Below are 21264 nucleotides of genomic sequence, written 5' to 3'. Positions count from 1 at the left end.
TCCTGCTGTACCTTAACTAATGACTTCTTTGACCTAGCCTTTTCCTGTCTCAGGATTGTTGAGAATGAATGTATGTTAGAGTGATAGTTGAATGGTTACAGGCAAAAAGGTTCCTTTGATCAAAAATAATGTGTGTTAATATTTAAGTGAAAAAGAAACTTAATTAGCTTTTGGTTCATAACCTGTCATCATAAGATAAGGTATTCCAGGTGCATTAAATTTCTTCATTTCACAAGTTATCTTGCAAGAAGGATGAGAATTATGATCATAGAAGTGACAAATACTACCATCATTTTAGCAGTAGTCTTTTGTACATTCTGTCGAGGCATTGCCAGGCAGGTCCCAAGACAGAAACCACTGTTGCCATTGCCACGATGAGATAAAAGCCCTTGCACATATCTTGAGTGCCTGTAAACATGGTGAAGCCCCCAGAAATGCCTGCCATAACTGTATTCAAATAATAATAATCAAATAGTCTCAGCTAGTGTGTACAGGCATTTTAATTTGATGCTATCTAGCTACCTGCTTGTCAATTTTGACATTCCGTTTTACTCTTGGCCTACTAGATGGCAGAGTAAACCCAATCTCCCTTGGGAGTCTGTGGCCGAGTTGAAATGAATTTTGTCGGGTAAACACCCAATGTGTTACCAGAGATCTTGTACATGCCAACATTGTACGACATGAAGTGTTGAATGGACTGTGGCCACAGGCATACACTAAATAAAAATTAGACTACCTCTACCAGGTTTGAATTGACTATAAACACAGAGTACACAAAAAAGTTAAAGATTAGCACTCAATGGATTCTCTATGTGAATAGATTTGGTAACCATACCAGCAGGCTCATGGCTTTATACATGACCGTACCGTTAAAACCGAGGCTTCTAAAGCCTAAGCAGCAGATGTTCATAAAGACAAGTGTGATGTCTATGAACCCACAACTACACTATAAAGAAAGATATCATGTTAAGATCTACATAAGAAGTGGGTTTTATGGTTGGAGTTAGCAACACAGTAACAGCTAGATTCTCACAGTTCTGTAAACTGTTCAGATTTGATAATAAATCTATCAATGATGTGGCTGTAAAGGGTTCAACCACCATTCTGAGAAACAATTTTTATTCCTTCATTTGCTTTCATATTTTTTTTTTTACTTGGCATATAACAGCTATGAGTGACATGTGGAACAGCTCTTCTTTTCTGCAACATACCTCTCTTTTTTTTGCTAGTGGCTTTACATCACACTGACACAGATATGTCTTATGGCGACGATGGGATAGGAAAGTGCTAGTAGAGGGAGGGAAGTGGTCGTGGCCTTAGCATTTGCCTGGTGTGACAATAGGAAATCACGGAAAAACCATCTTCAGGGCTGCCAACAGTGGGATTCCAACCCACTATCTCTCGGGTGCAAGCTCACGGCTGCGTGCCCCTAACCGCAAGGCCAACTCGCCCGGTCATACCTCTGTCTAACCATCTCATTACCATGATTGTTAATGCATCAAATCTATATGGTCTGACATTGTGGTTAGCCAGTTCGAGTCCTATTGGTAGAAGAAATTTTCACCATCAGAATGTTGACCAGCAGGGTAGAGAGGTGGTGATAAACAATATCTAATTACTAGATTGCATTCCAAAATCTCAAATTTAATCCCAAACCACTTCGCAGTGTTCATATGGAGTGAGGTCACGTAACTCTGTTGATAGCAACTTGTCCATCAGATGGGGACGTTTATGCTTGAACAGACTCCTTGGTGTTATTCGACAGGAGTGGGCTATGTGCTGACACTGGGTTTCACCCTCTACCTCGTTATGATTATCATTGTCATTGCACGGCCAGAGTCAGGTCGTCCTTGAGCGTCACCAGACGAGGTGAAAATGTTTCCGGCACTAAGAGCCATACACTAAATAAATAACCATCTCGATTACAAGACGCGTATGTTTGGAATGCTTTGTCTACTGGGTAGCCTCTGATTAGAAGAAACTGAAGGGCATTTGCTGCAAACAGTTGTCACGTGAACTTACCACAGCAAGCCTTGCCAAAGTCGAGCCGCACCAGCTGCACCATGTAGGGCTCCAGTAGGTTGACATACCACCATGGCACTCTCTCCGGTTTGGTGAGGGTGCAGGTGTCCACGTTAAAGAAGGCGCTCGTACTGCCGTCGATGGCCTTCTGGGGGATTGCTCCTAGTTCAGTACTGCTCTGCATGGGGGCCTTTCCAGCAGCAACATTCAGCACTGCAACACACAGTGAATCAAAATTAACATACTGTGAGGGGCAAAGGTGCAAAGTTCAGCTTTGTGAATCAAATGAAGCAGACATTCAAATGTTACATACATTAAACAAAATTCAAAGCAATCAACAAGCAGAAAAATATCAATGCCATTATCACCTTGGATGGAAACACAACAGAAAGGGCATCACATTTCAAGTACCTAGGATGCAGTCTAACACAAACTTCACTAATTTAAATACAGTAAATGATGAAAGAAAACAAAGACCTTTAATCCTTGCCATGAAGCGCCTGGTGTTACTTACTGGTGTTGCCTTACAGTGTCAAAGGATGGACACTAAATGCTTCGTTCCAGGCCTTTGAAATGTGGTCGTATCGCATAATGTTGAAGATTGCACAGATAGACTGTATCACCAATGTGCCAGGGAATTCATGTGCAGTATTAACTCTCTCAAAATGCAAAAAAAGAAAGAAGCCTGTTTTGGTTGCACCTTCAGAAATGACAAATACAGCTAGATACAACTGACTGTAGAAGGCAAGACAGAAGAAAAAAGTGGACCATGGCGGAGAACATTATCCTGAGCGTAATACCTGTGATGGTGGTTTGACGTCCACAATATGGCAACTCTGATATGGGACATTCAAAGTAAAAGAACTTTGCCAGCCTTCTGTGAGGAGATTGCACCGGAGGAACAATACTCTTATTACAGACTGTTCTAACAATTTCAGTTCAACTTAAGAAGTCTTTGTGAATTATAAGTTCTTGAAGGAAGTCTATTCTTGGTTTGTTAATTCTCTTAATGATTGTTTTATGTTATCAAAGTTATTATTTACTTGTTAAATCTCTGTGTTTATTTTATTTTGGGTAAGAGAGCTGTGGGATCTTGTTATCACCAGATGCCATATGGCATATATATTAATGAATTTATGGCTTAGTTTACTATAGTGTACTTCCACACCATGGTATATATTAAACACAGCAATGTCTCAACTGAGCCAGGGAGGGAAGATAAAGTTTATTTTTTATTTATAAGAGTCACGAGTTCAAAGGAAGACCCATACGTTCAGAGTAAATGTGTACAAGATTTCTGGTGACAGCCTGTAGAGTTCTGGTTTGTTTTGATTTTGGTTAAGTTCAGTTCAGTTCAGTGGTACTGGAAGGTGTATATAGATTTACAACACATAAAACAACAACTCTACAGTTTCCTGGCAGAATGGCAAGCATACTGGTCTTCGGCTCAGGGGGGCCCGGGTTCGATTCTCGGCCAGAGCGAGGATTTTAACTGCTTATGGTTAATTCCTCTGCTTCAGAGACTGACTGTTTGTGTTCATCTTATTGCACTTCTCTATTTACACACAACACACTACAAACCGCCATAGAAAAATGCATCAGGAAGGGCATCCGACCAAGAAACTGGATCAAATCCCTATAAATTGAGGAAAAGGCTAGGAAGAAGGAGAAGAAGAAATAACTCCTGCGAGACAAAATTCCGACACCCCGGCGTTTCCAAAAACCGTAAGAGTAGTGGGATGTAATATAGGCTATATTAATATTGTTACTATTGATTTTAACAGCATGATAATCATCAAATGAACTTTTGCTTTAACAAAAGAATTAGTAGCCCCATGTCCGGACAACCCCGCGGTTTGGGGGTAGCGAGTCTGTTTCCACTCGTGAGGCCCGGATTCGGTTCGAGACTAGGTCAAGTATAACTGGAGCTGAGGGCTGGTTCGAGGTCCACTCAGCCTACGTGATTTCAACTGAGGAGCTATCTGACGGTGAGATAGCGGACCCGGTCTAGAAAGTAAAGAATAACGGCTGAGAGGATTCGTTGCTCTGACCTTCGGGCTAAGCAGTGGTCGCTTGGTAGGCCAAGGTCCTTCAGAGCTCCATAGCTTGTTGTTTGTTTTTATTTTTATTTCAGATAATATGGTGCAGGGGATGAGACATCCCAACCAACATTCTGCAGATGACCGAAGAAGCTAGTGAATACTGCACTCAGGCATTCATGCTTTTGATGAAGGTTTTGGTGGAATTCTCCAACTGGTGCTCAACTCATTTGATGCCCTGATTTTGCAAGAGTATGGATAGCGCATAATACAATAGTATTTTAAAATTCCTCCAATACATACAGAGCAAAATTCCCTTCATGTGTAATCACGAGACAAATCTTACCGAAATATACAGTATGTATGTGGAAGTACGTAGATTCACAAGAAAATTGAGAAAAGAACACTGTAGATTATACCACATTCTTCTTCTGCATCTTTGTTTTGGTAGTTTGACAGCTTGATTCCAGAGCCATTTCTCCATTATGTATGTATGTATGTATGTATGTATGTATGTATGTATGTATGTATGTATGCATGCATGCATGCATGAATGGACACATTTATTTTTATTCTCTAGCCACAATTTATTTCAAAAATTGTACCACAAAGGTACGTTTCCAGATCACAGCACAGATGGAATAGTGACCCATGCAGTTTCTCAGAGAGGCTGTGTGAAACCCAAACATTACATGGTACGGTACTGAGAAGTATACGCAAGCTTAACTAAATGTTCATGAACATGATTTTGGGACATTTTCTGATATCTGCTTATTTCCGAGGCATTGTATGTATGTTCAGTCTTCAGCCCTAAAGCTGGTTGGATTCTCAACAGCTCTGCCATAGCTGTCATAGATGGCCTAAGCATCACTGAAGAGGCGTACTAGGGAAATGAGTGAGGTAGTTTCCCGTTGCTTTCCTCACCGAGCCAGAAGTTGCTATTACATATTAGTCTGGCAAGCCCACTGAGATGCATGCACCAACTGACCCTATGAGCAACATTTTCACACCATTCATAGCAGGGACTGGCTGCAGACGGAATGGCATTACTAGCATCGCTCATACCTCAGTCACTTTCATATTGTCAAAGCCAAGGATAAGACAGAGAGAGATCAATGAAAGTAACAAAATTCCTCTAGCCCATACCAGAAGACATAGTGCACTATAAACACTAGGTCCTGCCAGCAAAGGCATCCCGAGCCATTATGTTGAAATTATTTTTAGTCCATGTCTTCTAATCTAAAATCCCCGACTATGAAATTCGCAAACCACAAACGAAGAGTTGAGGCACCAACAGAACTCTCTCTGTAGACTCCACAAACGTTTTGCATGCTTTCTAAGGAAGGATAGAATTACAGGCCGAAAATGCAAATTTTCTTCATCCATATTTGACACCCAATAATTAATGCACTACTTATAAAGACCGCATCTGAATTTACGACGAGGTGCAGCCAAATGTCACTGCATTTGGTTACAATATATTATGGGGTTTCAGACTGTACGATTGATTATGGAATGCTCAAACATACAGCTGCGCGGTCCTAACCGCACGGCCAACTCGCTCGGTAAAAAAACCCATCTAGGTGACAGAAGTACTCAGAAGCAGGGTTGCCAACGATTCGATTCATTCCAGAAACTTCCAAACTGACAGTTAACCCCACCAAAAAAACATCGAAATTGAAAAAAAAAAATCCCTCAAGTCTCACCGATAGTTTTTTTTTTAAAGACAGGCCTAACAGTTTGCATCCGCTAAGACACTAACTTCGAGGATATCCACATCTGTGCATGGTCCTACCCATGGCACAACAGCCCCAAAGGGCCATGCCCTACCAAGAGACCGCTGCTTAGCCCAAAGGTCTGCAGATTGCGAGGTGTCATGTGGTCAGCACGACGAATCCTCTCGGCCGTTATTCTTAGTTTTCTAGACCGGGGCCGCTATCTCACCGTCAGAGAGCTCCTCCGTTGGAATCACGTAAGCTGAGTGGACCTCGAATCAACCTTCAGATACAGGTAAAAATCATTGACCTTGCGGGGAATCGAACACGGGGCCTCCGGGTAAGAGTCAGATACATTACTCCTACAACGCATTAATCATTGCATTTCTCATCTCTCAGCACTAAATTTAGCTGACTTCTTTACTGTAGGCTGCGGCGAATTTTATCATTTTTGTGCACCGCAGGATGTGACATTTACCACATTCTCGTCCGCGCAATTCACAAATACATTCAATGGTGGGTTCATGGAATAGTTTAGGGCAGATAATTTATGCCGAAAACCGTGTATGCTTTAGCCTGGTTGCTACATGTTTTGGTTCGTAGTTAGCTCTGGTCCAGTCTCTGTATAACATGGCATCCGAAGCATTATTATTATTATTATTATTATTATTATTATTATTATTATTATTATTATTATTATTATTTATTTATTTATTTATTTATTTATTTATTTATTTTCCACTAATTGTAGGTACAATTTAGGGATGGTGAATTGAGAAAGGGCTTAGCCCTACATACACGAAAGTGCCTCCATCACCACTTAAAATTACAATATTCAAATATACAATTGCATTTTACATAGTGTGCTTATATACATTTTCCCTATTTACATAGGCATGTTTACATAATACTCACAAGAACTGTTCAACATTCAAGTTTTTTTTTGCTAGGGGCTTTACGTCGCACCGACACAGATAGGTCTTATGGCGACGATGGGATAGGAAAGGCCTAGGAGTTGGAAGGAAGCGGCCGTGGCCTTAATTAAGGTACAGCCCCAGCATTTGCCTGGTGTGAAAATGGGAAAATACGGAAAACCATTTTCAGGGCTGCCGATAGTGGGATTCGAACCTACTATCTTCCGGATGCAAGCTCACAGCCGCGCGCCTCTACGCGCACGGCCAACTCGCCCGGTCAACATTCAAGTAATTCGACACACACTCTCTCTCTCTTTTTTTTTTTTTAGAATTCCCACATATACGTTAGCTAGGCCGGCTCACTCATACCCACATACAATCTCACTCACTCGGGGTCCCATAAACTTTCATCCGTCCTCCCACTCATACTGAACATTCACACAGTAGAAAAATTATGTTATGCACAGAAGGTTTCGTTATATATACATCCTTTTTACGTCTTTACAAAAAATTTCGGCAGGTAAAACTGCATTTGTATATTTGTCATCGCGTCCTTTTCTTCTTTGAATTGTTCGATTCTAAGCTGCTGTTGCCGGTAGCTGATGGTAATTCCTCAGGTCTTCCAAGAAAAAAAAAAGAGATTTATTCTGCCATATACTAGTCTTGAGACGCATATTTTCTTTTTCCCCTTCAAGAAAAGTGCCTTCGCCTTTTCAAAGTTATCCATGTCTTAAAAACCTCCACATTTTCCTGCTACCACTGACAATATTTTTCCTGTAGTGGACTGTTGGAAACGCATACAGAAGGAACCAACTTAATCTCTGACAACTGTCTCAACCAACAGGGCTGAAACGAAACATAAATGGAATTTGTTCCATAGAAGTTAACCTAGTATGAACGAAAGAGTAAACTTCCATGGTGGTGGGTATGCATATCCGATAATCGTGTGAGGAAGTGGCACAGCTGACAAAGAGAAATCGGGGAAGTGGAGCTGGGCTTGGCAGATGGCGCGTGGTGACTGGCTCTTGGCAGATAACAAGACGAATAACAAATACTCGTACTATAGCTTTAAGTCTGTACAATAAATCTCATGCCTCATTCCTACACGCAATGTGTATCTCCCTCCAATGATGTTCCGCAAGACAGGGAAACGAAACAAAAGCTTCTTCCGTCAAGCATGCGTACTCTTAACCAGCTGTACTATGCCAGAGAGAATATCGTGGGCATCAGTTTCATAACCTCACCAGAGACGTCCGGCAGACGTGGGTCGGATGGCAGATGACATAAAACAAACTTCCATATTTCTTGTACCTTGCTTCATGGTTGAAATAGTCATACCCGCTTAAAACTAACGTTCAATGTACGTATTATCCCCTTTTAATCTATACGTGTAAAATAAAATCCTCGGAAGGTGTCTGTTTCTGGGGGTTTAATGTCAAGAACCACCAAACGTATTTTGTTGTGGTTTATCGCCGTTCTGTAGAGCATTTCTGAGGAAGAATCAGGTGCATGAAACATTAATATATAACAAAAGGGAACCGAACAGTGGCGGCTTTCGTGAAGGAAATCGAAGATAAACGTCCATCTGCCAAAACCTTCAACAACAGACCCCAAGAATGTGTAGAAGAAACCTGTCGTAACAAGAAAGTATAGTTTTCAACAGACCTTTTTAAAGTTTGAAAACCTCACATTAAAGCACAGAGTCGATTTTCCACCGGTCTTTTCTTAGCTTGTGGTAGCATGTGTATTTATTTAGTCTGTTTAATGCTTGAAACAGGGTTTTTGAAGTCCTGACTGTCTTCTAGCAAAAATGTTGGCAGCAAGGGCTTGGAAAGGCAACGTTTTTATACTTTCCACTGTTTTCTGCTATGTCTCAAAGCATACTCTATATATAGAGTTTACTAAAACAGCTTTGGCAAATCCGTCCGTCCGTTCTACTGGACCGATTTGCTTCGTTTCTGTTTTATTCTCTCCGGAATTACCTGCCGATGAGTCATGAGACATCGGTTGGTCTCTAAGTTCAGCCAACTTTAAGTAATGATAAAATGAAATAATTAAATGCTCACCCCAATAATTGCAGGCGAAGGCTTACCCTAACCCGCAATACATTCTGTACTTAACAGGTTGCTAAGCGACTAACACTTTCATTAATATTCTGATATGTGATTTTCATCCTTAGTAATGGCATTGCATGCAGCCATGTTTGATTACTACCTGTCAAGCCAGAAAGTATACATTTCCTCTGATCATGGAAGAATACTACTCACTGCTAGATACTCTTTGATTCTCTGACCTTCCCCAGCTTCGAAATATACTCAAGAGACTGATGGCAAAACGTTTCTAATAACTTACATGCTGCTAAGAGAAAACAGTTTACGTACGTAGAGACGGGAAGGATTCACGTTAACTAGCCTACAGAATGACCGTTAATAAAGCGCAGGGACAAACTCTTGACAAAGTGGGTAGTCTCCTTACACGAACCAGTATTCAGCCACGGCAATTGTATGTTGCACTATCTCGGGCAAGATCGTTTGAAGATGTTAAGATCCAGATACGGCCGAACGGTCGAAGCACAGAGAATATTGTATGGAAAGACGTGTTATAAATTACATTACAGGTATAAAACTATTGAAAAGGCAGGCAAAACAATATGGCTACGACAAGTATATCAGGACGAATTATCTGACCTGTTTATAACGACTACCGGGCGAGTTGGCCGTGCGCGTAGAGGCGCGCGGATGTGAGCTTGCATCCGGGAGGTAGTAGGTTCGAATCCCACTATCGGCAGCCCTGAAGATGGTTTTCCGTGGTTTCCCATTTTCACACCAGGCAAATACCTTAATTAAGGCCACGGCCGCTTCCTTCCAACTCCTAGGCCTTTCCTATCCCATCGTCGCCATAAGACCTATCTGTGTCGGTGCGACGTAAAGCCCCTAGCAAAAAAAAAAATATAACGACTACTGCGGAGCAGCACGGGTGCTCTAGTATTCTATATATTTTGTTTTTTTCCTGAATTTATTGTTATATCAGAAGTCAAAACTATAAACAATGGAAAAGTGGCAAATTATCTTCAAAGAAAATTGTTCTCAACAAACCTCGTATTTTATATATTTCACAAACTCGAGGACAATCTTAGTGATTGATTAATACAAGCGGTTTTATCATGAACAAAGCCACTAAACAACTTGCTCCGAAACACTATCAACTGAATGAACAGCATTTGCTCCGTTGAAATGTTTATTACCAGTATAATCATGATGCTGTAAAGGTATTAGATTTGAAATAGAAAGTTGCACCAGGTCTTTCTCTACTGTTGATATACTTTGCCTCGCAAAATATATATATTGGAGATTTCCCGAGTAACGCGTCGCCTTCTACTTTGACGATAACGATAAGTAATACACACCTATTTGAACTGCATTATCATACCCTGTCTTGTAGAAAAAAGCTCAGGCAATCTTTACTTTCTTAAGCTAAGTCCATATGTATTCGCTGCAAAGTTTGTGCCCTTTTATCTTGATAGCTTTTGAAAACTAAAACCGTAATTCATTTATTATGTAAGGTTTTTCTAGTTCTTGTTTTGTTTTTCTTCTGGCAACGTAAACCGGTCCATCTTTAAGGATACACTACTCCTAATTTTCAACACTTACATACATTCCGTCCCCTTCATTCTGCGTGTGCTCTTTTATCAGGAAATTGTAAGTGATGGAAGGGATGTGTAGACTTCGCACGACAAACATAAATATTGCCACAACGTATCTGTTTCTCTGCTGATCAATACAATTGTCACTGTAAAAAATTATAGTTTTACCCTTGCATTCGTCGGAGTTTAAAACTGCACGTGCCCAGCAAGTGGAAGTGTGGTTTGTGTCAGTTATCAGCTTGCATTCGGGAGATTGTGGATTCGAACCTCACTATCGGCAGTTCTGAAGATGGTTTTCCGTGGTTTCCCATTTACACACCAGACAAATGCTGGGGCTGTACCTTACTTTTTTCCAATCCTAGCCCTTTCCTATGCCATACTCGTCTTAAAACCTATCTGTGTCGGTGCGATGTAAAGCAGATTCTAAAAAATGTATGCTTGCAAGTAATAATTTCATTAGGCCCTTTGTTTCGTCCCACATGAAGCAATGACCCTCACTGGATAATATAGTGGCATACTTTGCTGCTTCCCTCTTCTCTTGACTGTTGAACATCTCTAGTCCTTTCTTCTTGTACACCTTTTCTCCCTTTCAACAGTTCCCACTTTATTTTCTTCCAGCTGGCGTACACATATCTCTCACTGATGCCTATGGCATCCAGAAAAAAAGGATCTTACGAACTCTCTGCTTTTTTCCCCACCTTCTGGCAATGTGAATTAGTATACTAAATTCGAGGAACGTATATGTACTTCCCTCCTCTTTGTGTACATATTTTGGTATGACTTCCATCACGTGTGATACAGCGTAATCACTTCTCCCAAGGTTACCTAGGAACTGTTGAATAACAATTTTAGATCTGAAACACTTAAGTTGACGTTTGACACCCCAAGAAATTTCCCGTCCTATTTGAGACAACTTTTCCCTTAGAGACAAAAGATTACTAGAGTTTCTTTGCATTTTCATTTTTATTTCCTTCCATTAATTCTCTTTTTTCTTTCACCTTCTAGCCACAGTATCCATACAATTTCTTTCGTCACACTAAACTCCATTGGATCCAAAGAGGGTCAGGGACTGCTTTCATCATTTTCACTTTCAACTTCAGCTTCAGCTTCTTATATATTTTGTTGTTGCTGCTGCTCTTAAGAAACCTACATTTCTTAAGCTAATCCAGCCGAGTGTTTTCCTCTTAACAAACTGAACTGATTCCTAGCTGCACGTCAGCATATCATGAGACACACAATTAACCAGAAATGATGGCACTCTATAATTGACAACAGTGGATCTTCATTAAGCCACGACAAAACAAAACATCTAAGTCACATATCTAGCAACAAGAAGATCATTGCTGTAGAAAACTGTGGTAATGTATATACTCCAGTGCATCTGAGCCACACATCTAGCTATAAGAAGCATATCGCCGAGGGAAACTGTGGTAATTTAGGTAATTCGGTATTCTACTTGACATTAAAGAAAAAGTATACAACTGTAATAAGAAATATCGCGTATAAAATAGCACCATTGACCAGAAAAAATCGTGACATTATTCTAGGTCAAAATAGCACTCAAAACCACACAAAATGCTGCATGTAACTTAAAATTTGATTCTTTGAGTTACAACAATTTCTTAACTGGGGGTACGGCCTACAGTATTTGTAAAAGGTAGCTCTCAAGTGTATCTTTGTTGTGGTTTGCAGTAAAAAGTTAACCTTTGACTTAGAAACCATATTTTTAGATTCATCACGTAATCCTTATCAAAATATATTGTTTATTAGTCTCAATAATCTTAAGATAAAAAATGCCCTTAACAGTATATAATTTGCATGAATGGTTTGGGAGTTAACGTTGTTTCAGTGAAAGTGCAAGAATGTTTTAAATATCACGCGGGGAGAAAGGAGCGAGCTAATAGGCAGGCTTTGGAGAAACACCGAACTGAGCCTCGTGCGTACATCAGCAAGAAAACAACTAATGCTCCCTACAAGGAAATATAATATGGCTTATTACCGTAAATCCAAATTGTTCCCATACGAAGCCGGCTCGCTGGTGAGCGAAAAAGTAGATTGTTACGATTCATATAACATGTTAGTTCGATTTCTAGCAATAAAGTAGATTTAAGAGCTGTCCTTACTTCTCACGGCGGCTCCTGGCCGACTCAGATACCAATCCAAATAAAAAGCAGTGTTTTCCCTTTGAAGATACAGAGCCGATTAAGGTGCAGTGCTGCCCACAATGCCGTAACTTAAAACTCCGTGAGAATTTCGCGAGACCAAACTTAAAGCCAGTTTTTTTTAAATTTAAGGAATGCCATCCTCCGTGGTTTAGTAGCATAGAACTATTGTTTTGTTACAAGTTGCTTTGCGTCGCACCGACACAGGTAGGTCCTACGGCGACGATGGAAGGGCTAGGAGTGGAAGGAAGCGGCCGTGGCCATAATTAAGGTACAGCCTGGTGTGAAAATGGAAAACCACGGAAAACTATCTTCAGGGCTGCTGACAGTGGGGCTCGAACCCACTATTTCTCGAATGTAAGCTCACAGCTTCGCGACCATAACCCGCACGGGCAACTCACTCGGCTTTCCATGTCGTAGCTCAGGCTATGAAGTCTATTATTCTGCCTAACCATGTTTTATAATGTACATACGGTGTAACAGTATATTACACACTATAATACTGATAATGTTATTGTTTTTACGTCCACTAACTAAATTTTTATAGTTTTCGGAGACGCCGTGGTGCCGGAATTTGTTCCTGTAGGCGTTATTTTACGTGTTAGTAAATATACCGACACGAGGCTGACGTATTTGAACACCTTAAAGTACCACCGGACTGAGCCAGGATCGAACCTGGCGAGTTCGGGTCAGAAGACCAGCGCTCTAACGTCTGAGCTACTCAGTCCGGCAAATATAATACTAAACTGTAGTATACCTTGTTATGAAACGCATTAAAGGGAAGAAAAACTAAACTTACACAAAATAACCCAGAATAAAGAAAATTGTCCTGATACTGTATAGGCTTTTGGGCTTATTTTCTTGACACGGCATAAAAGCCCAAAAGTCTATACAGTATCATGTCTATAAGTACGGGCCGTGAAAGCATCAATGGCAAAATTGTCCTAATTTGTCGATAAAAACAAACCCACCTGGCGTGAAAATGGGAAACCACGGAAAACCATCTTTAGGGCTGCCGACAGTGGGGCTCGAATCCACTATCTCCCGAATGCAAACTCACAGTTGTGTGCCCGTAACTGCACGGACTATGCATCTCAGCAAGCAGATCAACAATGAAGGTCCTACCCCCGTGGGTTGGAGTGGTAGAATAACACCCACGGTATCTCCTGCCTGCCGTAAGAGTTAACTAAAAGGGGCCCTAGGGGCTCTCAAATTGGGAGCGTGGGTTGGTGACCACGTAGCCTTTAGCTGAGTCCTGGCATTGCTTCCACTTACTTGTACCAGGCTCGTCACTTTCATTTAACCTATCAGACCTCCCTTGGTCAACTCTTGTTCTTTTCGACCCCGACGGTATTAGGTTGTGAATCCTAGAGAATCTTCGCCCCCTTCGTGGCCCTTGCCTTAGTTTGACCAATACCTTCATAATTTTTTCGAAGTGTCGGATCCCTTCCATTTCTTTTCTCTCTGATTAGTGTTAATAGAGAATGGTTACCCTGTTGTACTTCCTCTTAAAAAAGTAATTACCGCCAATAAAGGCACTATACGAATACTCCTCTATATTCAATACATAGAATGGCAGCGACGATGAAGCCACTTGTAAGCTCTATTACACTCTACGAGATTTGATTCGCTTTCTTGTATTATCCGCCTATTAAGGTCACTTCATGCTGTTCCGTCTCCGCTCCATTGAATCGCACGTAACGCATCTTCAACTACATGCCTCACTGATAGAGGTCTTCTGAACTCCAAACGATGAAAACTCATAATACAAAGCTCAAGTTCTATTTTTGACAAAGCGTTCATTGCCACAACATATCTTCTAAATAATGAAGTAGTTTACCTTTGCTGTTAATCACCAGAGAGTCTAGACTTATAGTAGTGTGCACGATTAACAAGATTCGGTGAATTTTAGGACAGTTCAAAGCATCGACACTGCGGCACGCAACTATTTTACAAATACTTTTTCAATAATAGGTTTGGATACTTGTGCTGGTAACGGAATTGATGTAGTCACCTATTTGAAAGATCGATACTGCCTGAGAGCCTGCAGATAGGCAACTCTTCGTACACAGCGGAGCGACAAGGACCCTGAACACTCCTCGTAGGGTGCAAATGGGCTGCCTTGGTACATTAAAATAATCCACAGTGTGTCCAGTTCCATGTCTGGGTAGTCAGTGTCTTGGCATTCTCAATTTTCTACTATGCAAGAATTTAGTATTATTAAGTTCTACAATAGGGAGACTTTACAACTGAGAGCATAACTGTGAGAAGAAAAGTGGGTTAAAATCCCACGGTCAGGAGCAGTTATTCGGTGATTTCCGCGCTTTACTCTTGGCGAACGCTGGAATGGTATCTAACCTTTGGACTACAATAATATGCATGCAAGCGAGATTTTTTAAACAAGTCGCATACCTGTCGTTCGAATTCCGCGTGAGACTGCACGCCCATGGCAATGGTCAGATATCAACCGTCATGTAAAACGAAAAGCTTGGCTGCATTGTTCTCTTCCCTCCTAGTTACACGTAGGATTGCCAGGATTTTGAAATGCCAATAAGGGACAGGTCATGACACACTATTATAGATTTGATTATGTCGAACACTGTAGTAGCAGAATGCTAATTCAGCAACAAGGACACTATTGTTATCATTTCCCTTCTTAAACATGGAGTTTGTTATTTTAGAGGCCATGTTTATTTGCCTCACGATACTTATGTAGTGCGGTCGAAACGTGTTGCTTTAAGACACATTCATCTCCATGTCCAAAATAAAAACAAAACACTATTACAAGTAACACATCTTGCCTTGAAACAATAATTGTCAATGGGCGCAGTCCAGTTATACTGACCTCATTTTTTTCAGATAAATTGAAAGTCCTTTCTTCTTTGCTTTCGGCGAATCACACATTTATAACAACACTAGTATGAACACACTCACCCCACCTTAGCACAACACAAATCAAACTGCCAGCGTTAACAATTTCTGTTAAAAGAATTTAAAAATGAAAGAATACACGGTTGCGTTGACGTAAACAAGATGCTTCGGTGTATCGCTCCTGCGAGCCGCGCGGTTGGGCTCGCCTACTACGTTCCGATCATACTGCAGAATCGCTAGATGAAGGACAATGTACTGAAATGCAGGATTGGTAAATGCTACTGTAAATAAATAATTTTAACCGTGGCAGATGTGAGTTGATATATGCGAAGAAAGGGCGTTCCGTATGCTGTTAAAACTGGACTGTACTTCAAACCTTCAAACACGGGAAATCCTTTATAATATGGTACACCTGGCAACCCTAAGTCTCGGTTAACACGCTGTTGATGACGCTTATGCTGCGAACCCATGTGGTTAACGTTCTTAAGCAGTTCTTGCATTTAGAACCCTCCAGTGTTAAGACATTAGCTTAGAAGTCAATATTCAATAATTACGGAACTCCAAAATGTTATGTAAGTATGACTTACAGCCAGCCCCACGGTATAGGGGTAGCGTGCCTGCCTCTTCTCCGGAGGCCCCGAGTTCGATTCCCGGCCCTACTAGGGACGGTTCAAGGCCCTTTCAGTCTATGTGAGAACAACTGAGGAGTTATCTAACTGTGAAATGCCTGCCCCCCGTCCAGAAAGCCAAGAATAACGGCCGAGAAGATATGTCTCGCTGACCATGCGCAGTCATCTGCTGCAGGCCTTCGGGCTGAGCAGCGGCCACTTGGTAAGCCAAGGCCCGTCAGGGCTGTAGTGCCATGGGGTTTGGTTTGGTTTGGTTTTGTTATGTTATGTTTCACGTCCTTGGTGATGCCAGGGTCTAAAGGACCAGCCACGATAGAGTTCAGAGTACTTTCGAGTGACTGCGTTGTAATTATGTAAGGAAATATTTTGAGTTATCTTCTGTAAATTTCGTATGAATTTCTATGCGGTTGTTTCTGTTATGTTACATTATTCGTAAGTGTTTTTCCTTCTTGTTTTTTGTTCTTCCTTCGTCGTGATGCAATTTCTTGTTTTTATATCATTCCTTGTAATATATTGTCTTCATGTAATTGCTCGCTGCATGTCATGTTTTTTATGTTGTCACTAGAATATCACCCAACTGCTATGTATTTGTTGTCCGGCTCCGTGGCTAAATGGTTAGCGTGCTGGCCTTTGGTCACAGGGGTCCCGGGTTCGATTCCAGGAAGGGTCGGGAATTTTAACCTTAATTGGTTAACTTCTCTGGCACCGGGACTGGGTGTGTGTGTGCCGTCTTCATCATCAATTCATCCTCATCAGGACGCGCAGGTCGCCTACAGGAGTCAAATCAAAAGACCTGCGCCTGGCGAGCCGAACATGTCCTCGGGCACTCCCGGCACTAAAAGCCATACGCCATTTCATTTATGTATTTGTTAATAATAATAATAAAAAACAAACACTTAGTTGTAAACTTGAATTCAGGAGATGGTGGGTTAAAACCCAACCGTTGGCAGCACTGAAGATGGTTTTCCGTGGTTTCCTGTTTTCATGCCAGAGAAGAGATGCGACAGTACCAACTTTACCCGCCTATGGGCGGGGTCAGAGGAATATATCCACGTATACCGTGCCTTTACTAAAAGGGGATCTAGGTGCTTTTATCTTGGTAGCGCGGGTTGGCGATCAGGGGTCCTCTAACTGGGTCGTGAATTGCTTTCACTTATTTGTGTCAGGCTCCGCCCGTTCATCTTTCCTATCCGACCTCTCTTTGTCAACTCTTGTTCTTTTCTGACCCCGAAGGTATTAGGAAGCCTAAGGTGTCTCATTTTCACACCTTTCCTGGCTCTTTCTCTCTCTCTCTCTTTTTTTTTATTTTTTCACCGAAGTGACGCACTTCTTCCTTTCTCCCTCTGATTAGTGTTGGTTGCCCAATTGTACTTCCTCTTAAAGCAATAATCACCACCACATGTATAGTTCCTGCCATGTAAGCGCATACACTAAGAAAAAAAACATGGCGCCATAGACCCGAAGAGCCTTGGCCTAACAAGCGAACGCTGTTCAGCCCGAAGGTCTGCAGATTATGAGGTGTAGTGCGGTCAGCACGACGAATCCTTTCGGCCGGTATTCTTTGCTTTCTAGACTGGGGCCACCATCTCACCGTCAGACAGCTCATCAAATGTAATCCCGTAGGCTGAGTGGACCTCGAACCAGCCCTTAGATCCAGGTAAAAATTCCTGAGCTGGCCCGGGAATCGAACCCGGGGCCTCCGGGTAAGAAGTAGGCACGCTACTCCTACACCGCGGTTCTGGCCGCATACATTAAGGGTACAACCTTACTCTTTCTTCCCTGTTAATACTGAACCATTGTAGGGTTCGATTTTTTCGTGACTTGTGAGACTGTACATACTGCCACTGCCATATTGTGAAAATCATTAGCGTTACATTTGGGGGTATAAGTAAAGCATAGTTTCTTTTTCTGTGGGATTGTAAATCTGTTTCGGTAATACTAGTTGAGTAGAATATTGTGTCATGTTCGAATAATGTATTTAATAACGTAGTTGGTGTTAAATGACGAACGGAGCATTTTATGAACACAGTCTTATTTTGTCGAATTCATATTTATAGATTTTAGTTAGGATGTATAAGCAAGAAAAATCTGCAAGAACTCCGAAGAGTAAAACAACGTTACCTCCATTATAAAGATCAGTTCAGTTGAAATGTCCGGCTCCATGGCTAAGTGGTTAACATGCTGGCCTTCGGTCACAGGGGTCCCGGGTTCGATTCCTGGCAGGGTCGGAATTTTAACCATAACTAGTTAATTTCGCTGGCACGGGGGCTGAGTGTATGTGTCGTCTTCATAATCATTTCATCCTCATCATGATGCGCAGGTCGCTTACGGTTTGCAGACTTCGCCTTTGTGTGTTCTTATTGACTTAGGGCATATGCACCTGTATTATATTTATTTGTGTGTATTATTACAGCATGGTTTCACTACCCAAGCTACGAAAACCTACCTACCTCTCCCCCCCCCCCCCCTCTCTCTCTCTCTCTCTCTCTCTCTCTCTCTCTGTCTGTGAGATGTTAAACAAATTTCAAGAAGAAAATAATACGACGGTAAAATTGGCCCTTCGTCAAAAAAAATAAAGAAGAGTAGTCTAAGCATTCCATGTGCGTCTAATAATGTTTACGTTATGTGCTCACACTGTCTTGAGGAGAAAATTGTGATACAGTAGATCACTTTCTAGCCTCGTGATCTTGCGGTTATTGGATGACACTACATTTTTGTGTGTCACTTTCTTCTCAACATTTCAGAGTTATGCTTGACTGAAATAAGTAGTTTCGTAAATGGAGTGAGTACCTTCCTGGTGTTGCGGTTTGTGCTGGAAGCTGCTGTCTGACAGACCGAGGTTCGTTTTCCAGCTCTACCGCGCGAGTAACTATGCGGTTTGGATCACGTAACTGCATTCGGGGGATAAGAAGATTCGAACCCCACTGTCGGCAGCCCTGAAGATGGTTTTCCGTGGTTTTCAGTTTTCACAGGTAGGCAAATGATGGGGCTGTACCTTAATTAAGGCCACGGTCGCTTCCTTCCCACTCCTAGACCTTTCCTGTCCTATTCTCACCATAAGATCTGTGTCGGTGCGACGTAAAACAAATTAAAATACTACACACAGCTAAGGTACAGTCTGATCCTTTCACCATCTGCTCCGAGGATACAATTTAGTAAAAAGAAAGTAAAGGCACAGTTCTCTCGCACTCGCCTCGCGACTTGCAGTGCTATCATCGGTTATGTAGACGAAAGGTACCCACGAAATGTCACTGTAATATTTGTCCCAAATGGAATATAATAAATCATTTTACTCAAATAAAGTATAAAATTTGCGGCAAATTAAGATATATTACGAAATATTTTACTTGCACGGAATAATATGGATACATACTTTACTACCTAACAACTATATTTTCTGCTACGTCGCAGCGCTTCCGTATGTGTTTTGTTGTCTAACATTTTCGTGTGTGATGTCTTTGCCCACTGAAGTTGTTTGAATTAATTAGGTGTCGTTTTCATGTTGCTCATTCGTTTTGTGCCCTAACTCATTCATTAAATGATATATTTATTGGTCAACAAACAAGTAATATATTTATTGGTCCAGGGATCGTGCTATTTTGCTGTTTGAACTGCCCGCGCTAGTCATATGGACAAAGATAATGAGAATTCACAGACAGCCCTCCCATTCGTTGGTGCAAGCCCTGGACCTCAAGAAAGAAACAAAAGACGACACGAACAGCGGAATACAACATAAAGAAGTCCTGTCTACGGCCCGTAAGTACGTATACACATTTCTCTAGATATTTCTCTAGTAACGACGGTACTTCTTAATTTACCGCGGATGTTTCGCTTTATTGGTGTAAAAGCAATGTTCCATTTGGGACAAATATTACAGTGACATTTCGTGGATACCTTTGGTCTACATAACTGCTATCATCAAAGGAAGGTAGTCGTTAGTTAACAGCCCATAATAATAGAAAACCATTTCGAGGATGGCTAATATATGGTGGACTTTTTGTGTGGATTTTTTCCCTCTTGTCTCTTTTGTAGCTCATATGGTTCAACTGCAGCCTTTCACCACTGTCTCTCCGGCTCTATGGCTGAATGGTCAGCGGAGTGGCCTTCGGGTGAGAGAGACGCGGGTTCGATTCCTGGCGGTGTCAGGGATTTTAATCTTCAATGGTTAATTCCCTTGGCTCGGGGACTCGATATCCCTGTAACTCATGCACCACATACAACACTATCCTTCACCACAATAACACACAGTTTCCTATACATGGCAGATCCGCCCTCCCTGTTCGGAGGGTCTGCCTTATATGGGCTGCACCAGGGTTGCAATAGCCACGCATAATAATAATAATAATAATAATAATAATAATAATAATAATAATAATAATAATAATAATAATAATAATAATAATAATAATAATAATAATAATAATAATTCTTATTTTTTATTTCCTTTCTACCGCTTTTCCCACACCTGTGGGGTCGCACATATAGATATGGCTCTGTTTTACGGCCGAATGCCCTTCCTGAGGCCAACCCTATATGGAGGGATGTAATCACTATTGAGTGTTTCTGTGGTGGTTGGTAGTGTGGTGTGTTGTGTGAATATGAAGAGGGGAGTGTTGGGTCAAACACAAACACCCAGTCCCCGAGTCAGAAGAATTAATCAGAAGCGATTAAAATCCCCCACACGGCCCTCTGAACCGAACGGCAGTACGCTGACCATTCAGCCAACGAGTCGAACAGTAAAAACAATTCTTAATGTACCGGTACTCTAAATATTGAACATTATAGCAACATTTTAAAAAATGTAAGCATGAACAGTAAGATGCTGTGCTGACAACTTGAAGAAGTGTGACTGGTCAACTCCAGGCATCAAGTGAAGCTTTCTCCGACTACACTTGTGATGTAGGTCGCCCACATTATTCCGGGTCGTCAACAATCAAGGTCAGCAGTGTGCTAATTGCAGCGCGGCTAGTTTCGCTCGGCGGGGCGGCTTAATGCCCCTGCCTACACTTCCATTGTATTTTGCCGCTAATCAAACTTCCTCACCTCAGCATCCATCTACTTTCTTAAACAATGGCTCTTAAAATCACACCTCTGTAACCGGGGCTCGAGTCGTAATGCCTATGGAATGGAGCTTTAGTCCGATAAATTATGCAGAATTCAGAAAAAATAGAGCCTCCGTGACTCAGGCGGTAGCGCGCCGGCCTCTCACCGCTGGGTTCGTGGTTCGAATCCCGGTTACTCCATGTGAGATTTGTACTACACAAAGCGG

At 41.6% G+C, this 21264-nt stretch overlaps 1 protein-coding gene across 1 annotated transcript in view; it reads right to left on the bottom strand.

The window, feature by feature from the left end:
* Positions 1 to 21264, bottom strand: part of LOC136878994 (uncharacterized) — a 236742-nt gene that overhangs the window by 42715 nt on the left and 172763 nt on the right. The window contains exon 3 of the mRNA XM_067152665.2: positions 2023 to 2235. Within this exon, the coding sequence (XP_067008766.2) occupies positions 2023 to 2235 (213 nt within the window). The remainder of the gene's footprint in view (positions 1 to 2022; positions 2236 to 21264) is intronic.

The sequence above is a fragment of the Anabrus simplex genome, chromosome 8 (assembly GCF_040414725.1).
Source record: "Anabrus simplex isolate iqAnaSimp1 chromosome 8, ASM4041472v1, whole genome shotgun sequence".
Classification (NCBI taxonomy): Eukaryota; Metazoa; Arthropoda; class Insecta; order Orthoptera; family Tettigoniidae; genus Anabrus; species Anabrus simplex.
This window is presented reverse-complemented; position numbering and strand designations above follow the sequence as displayed.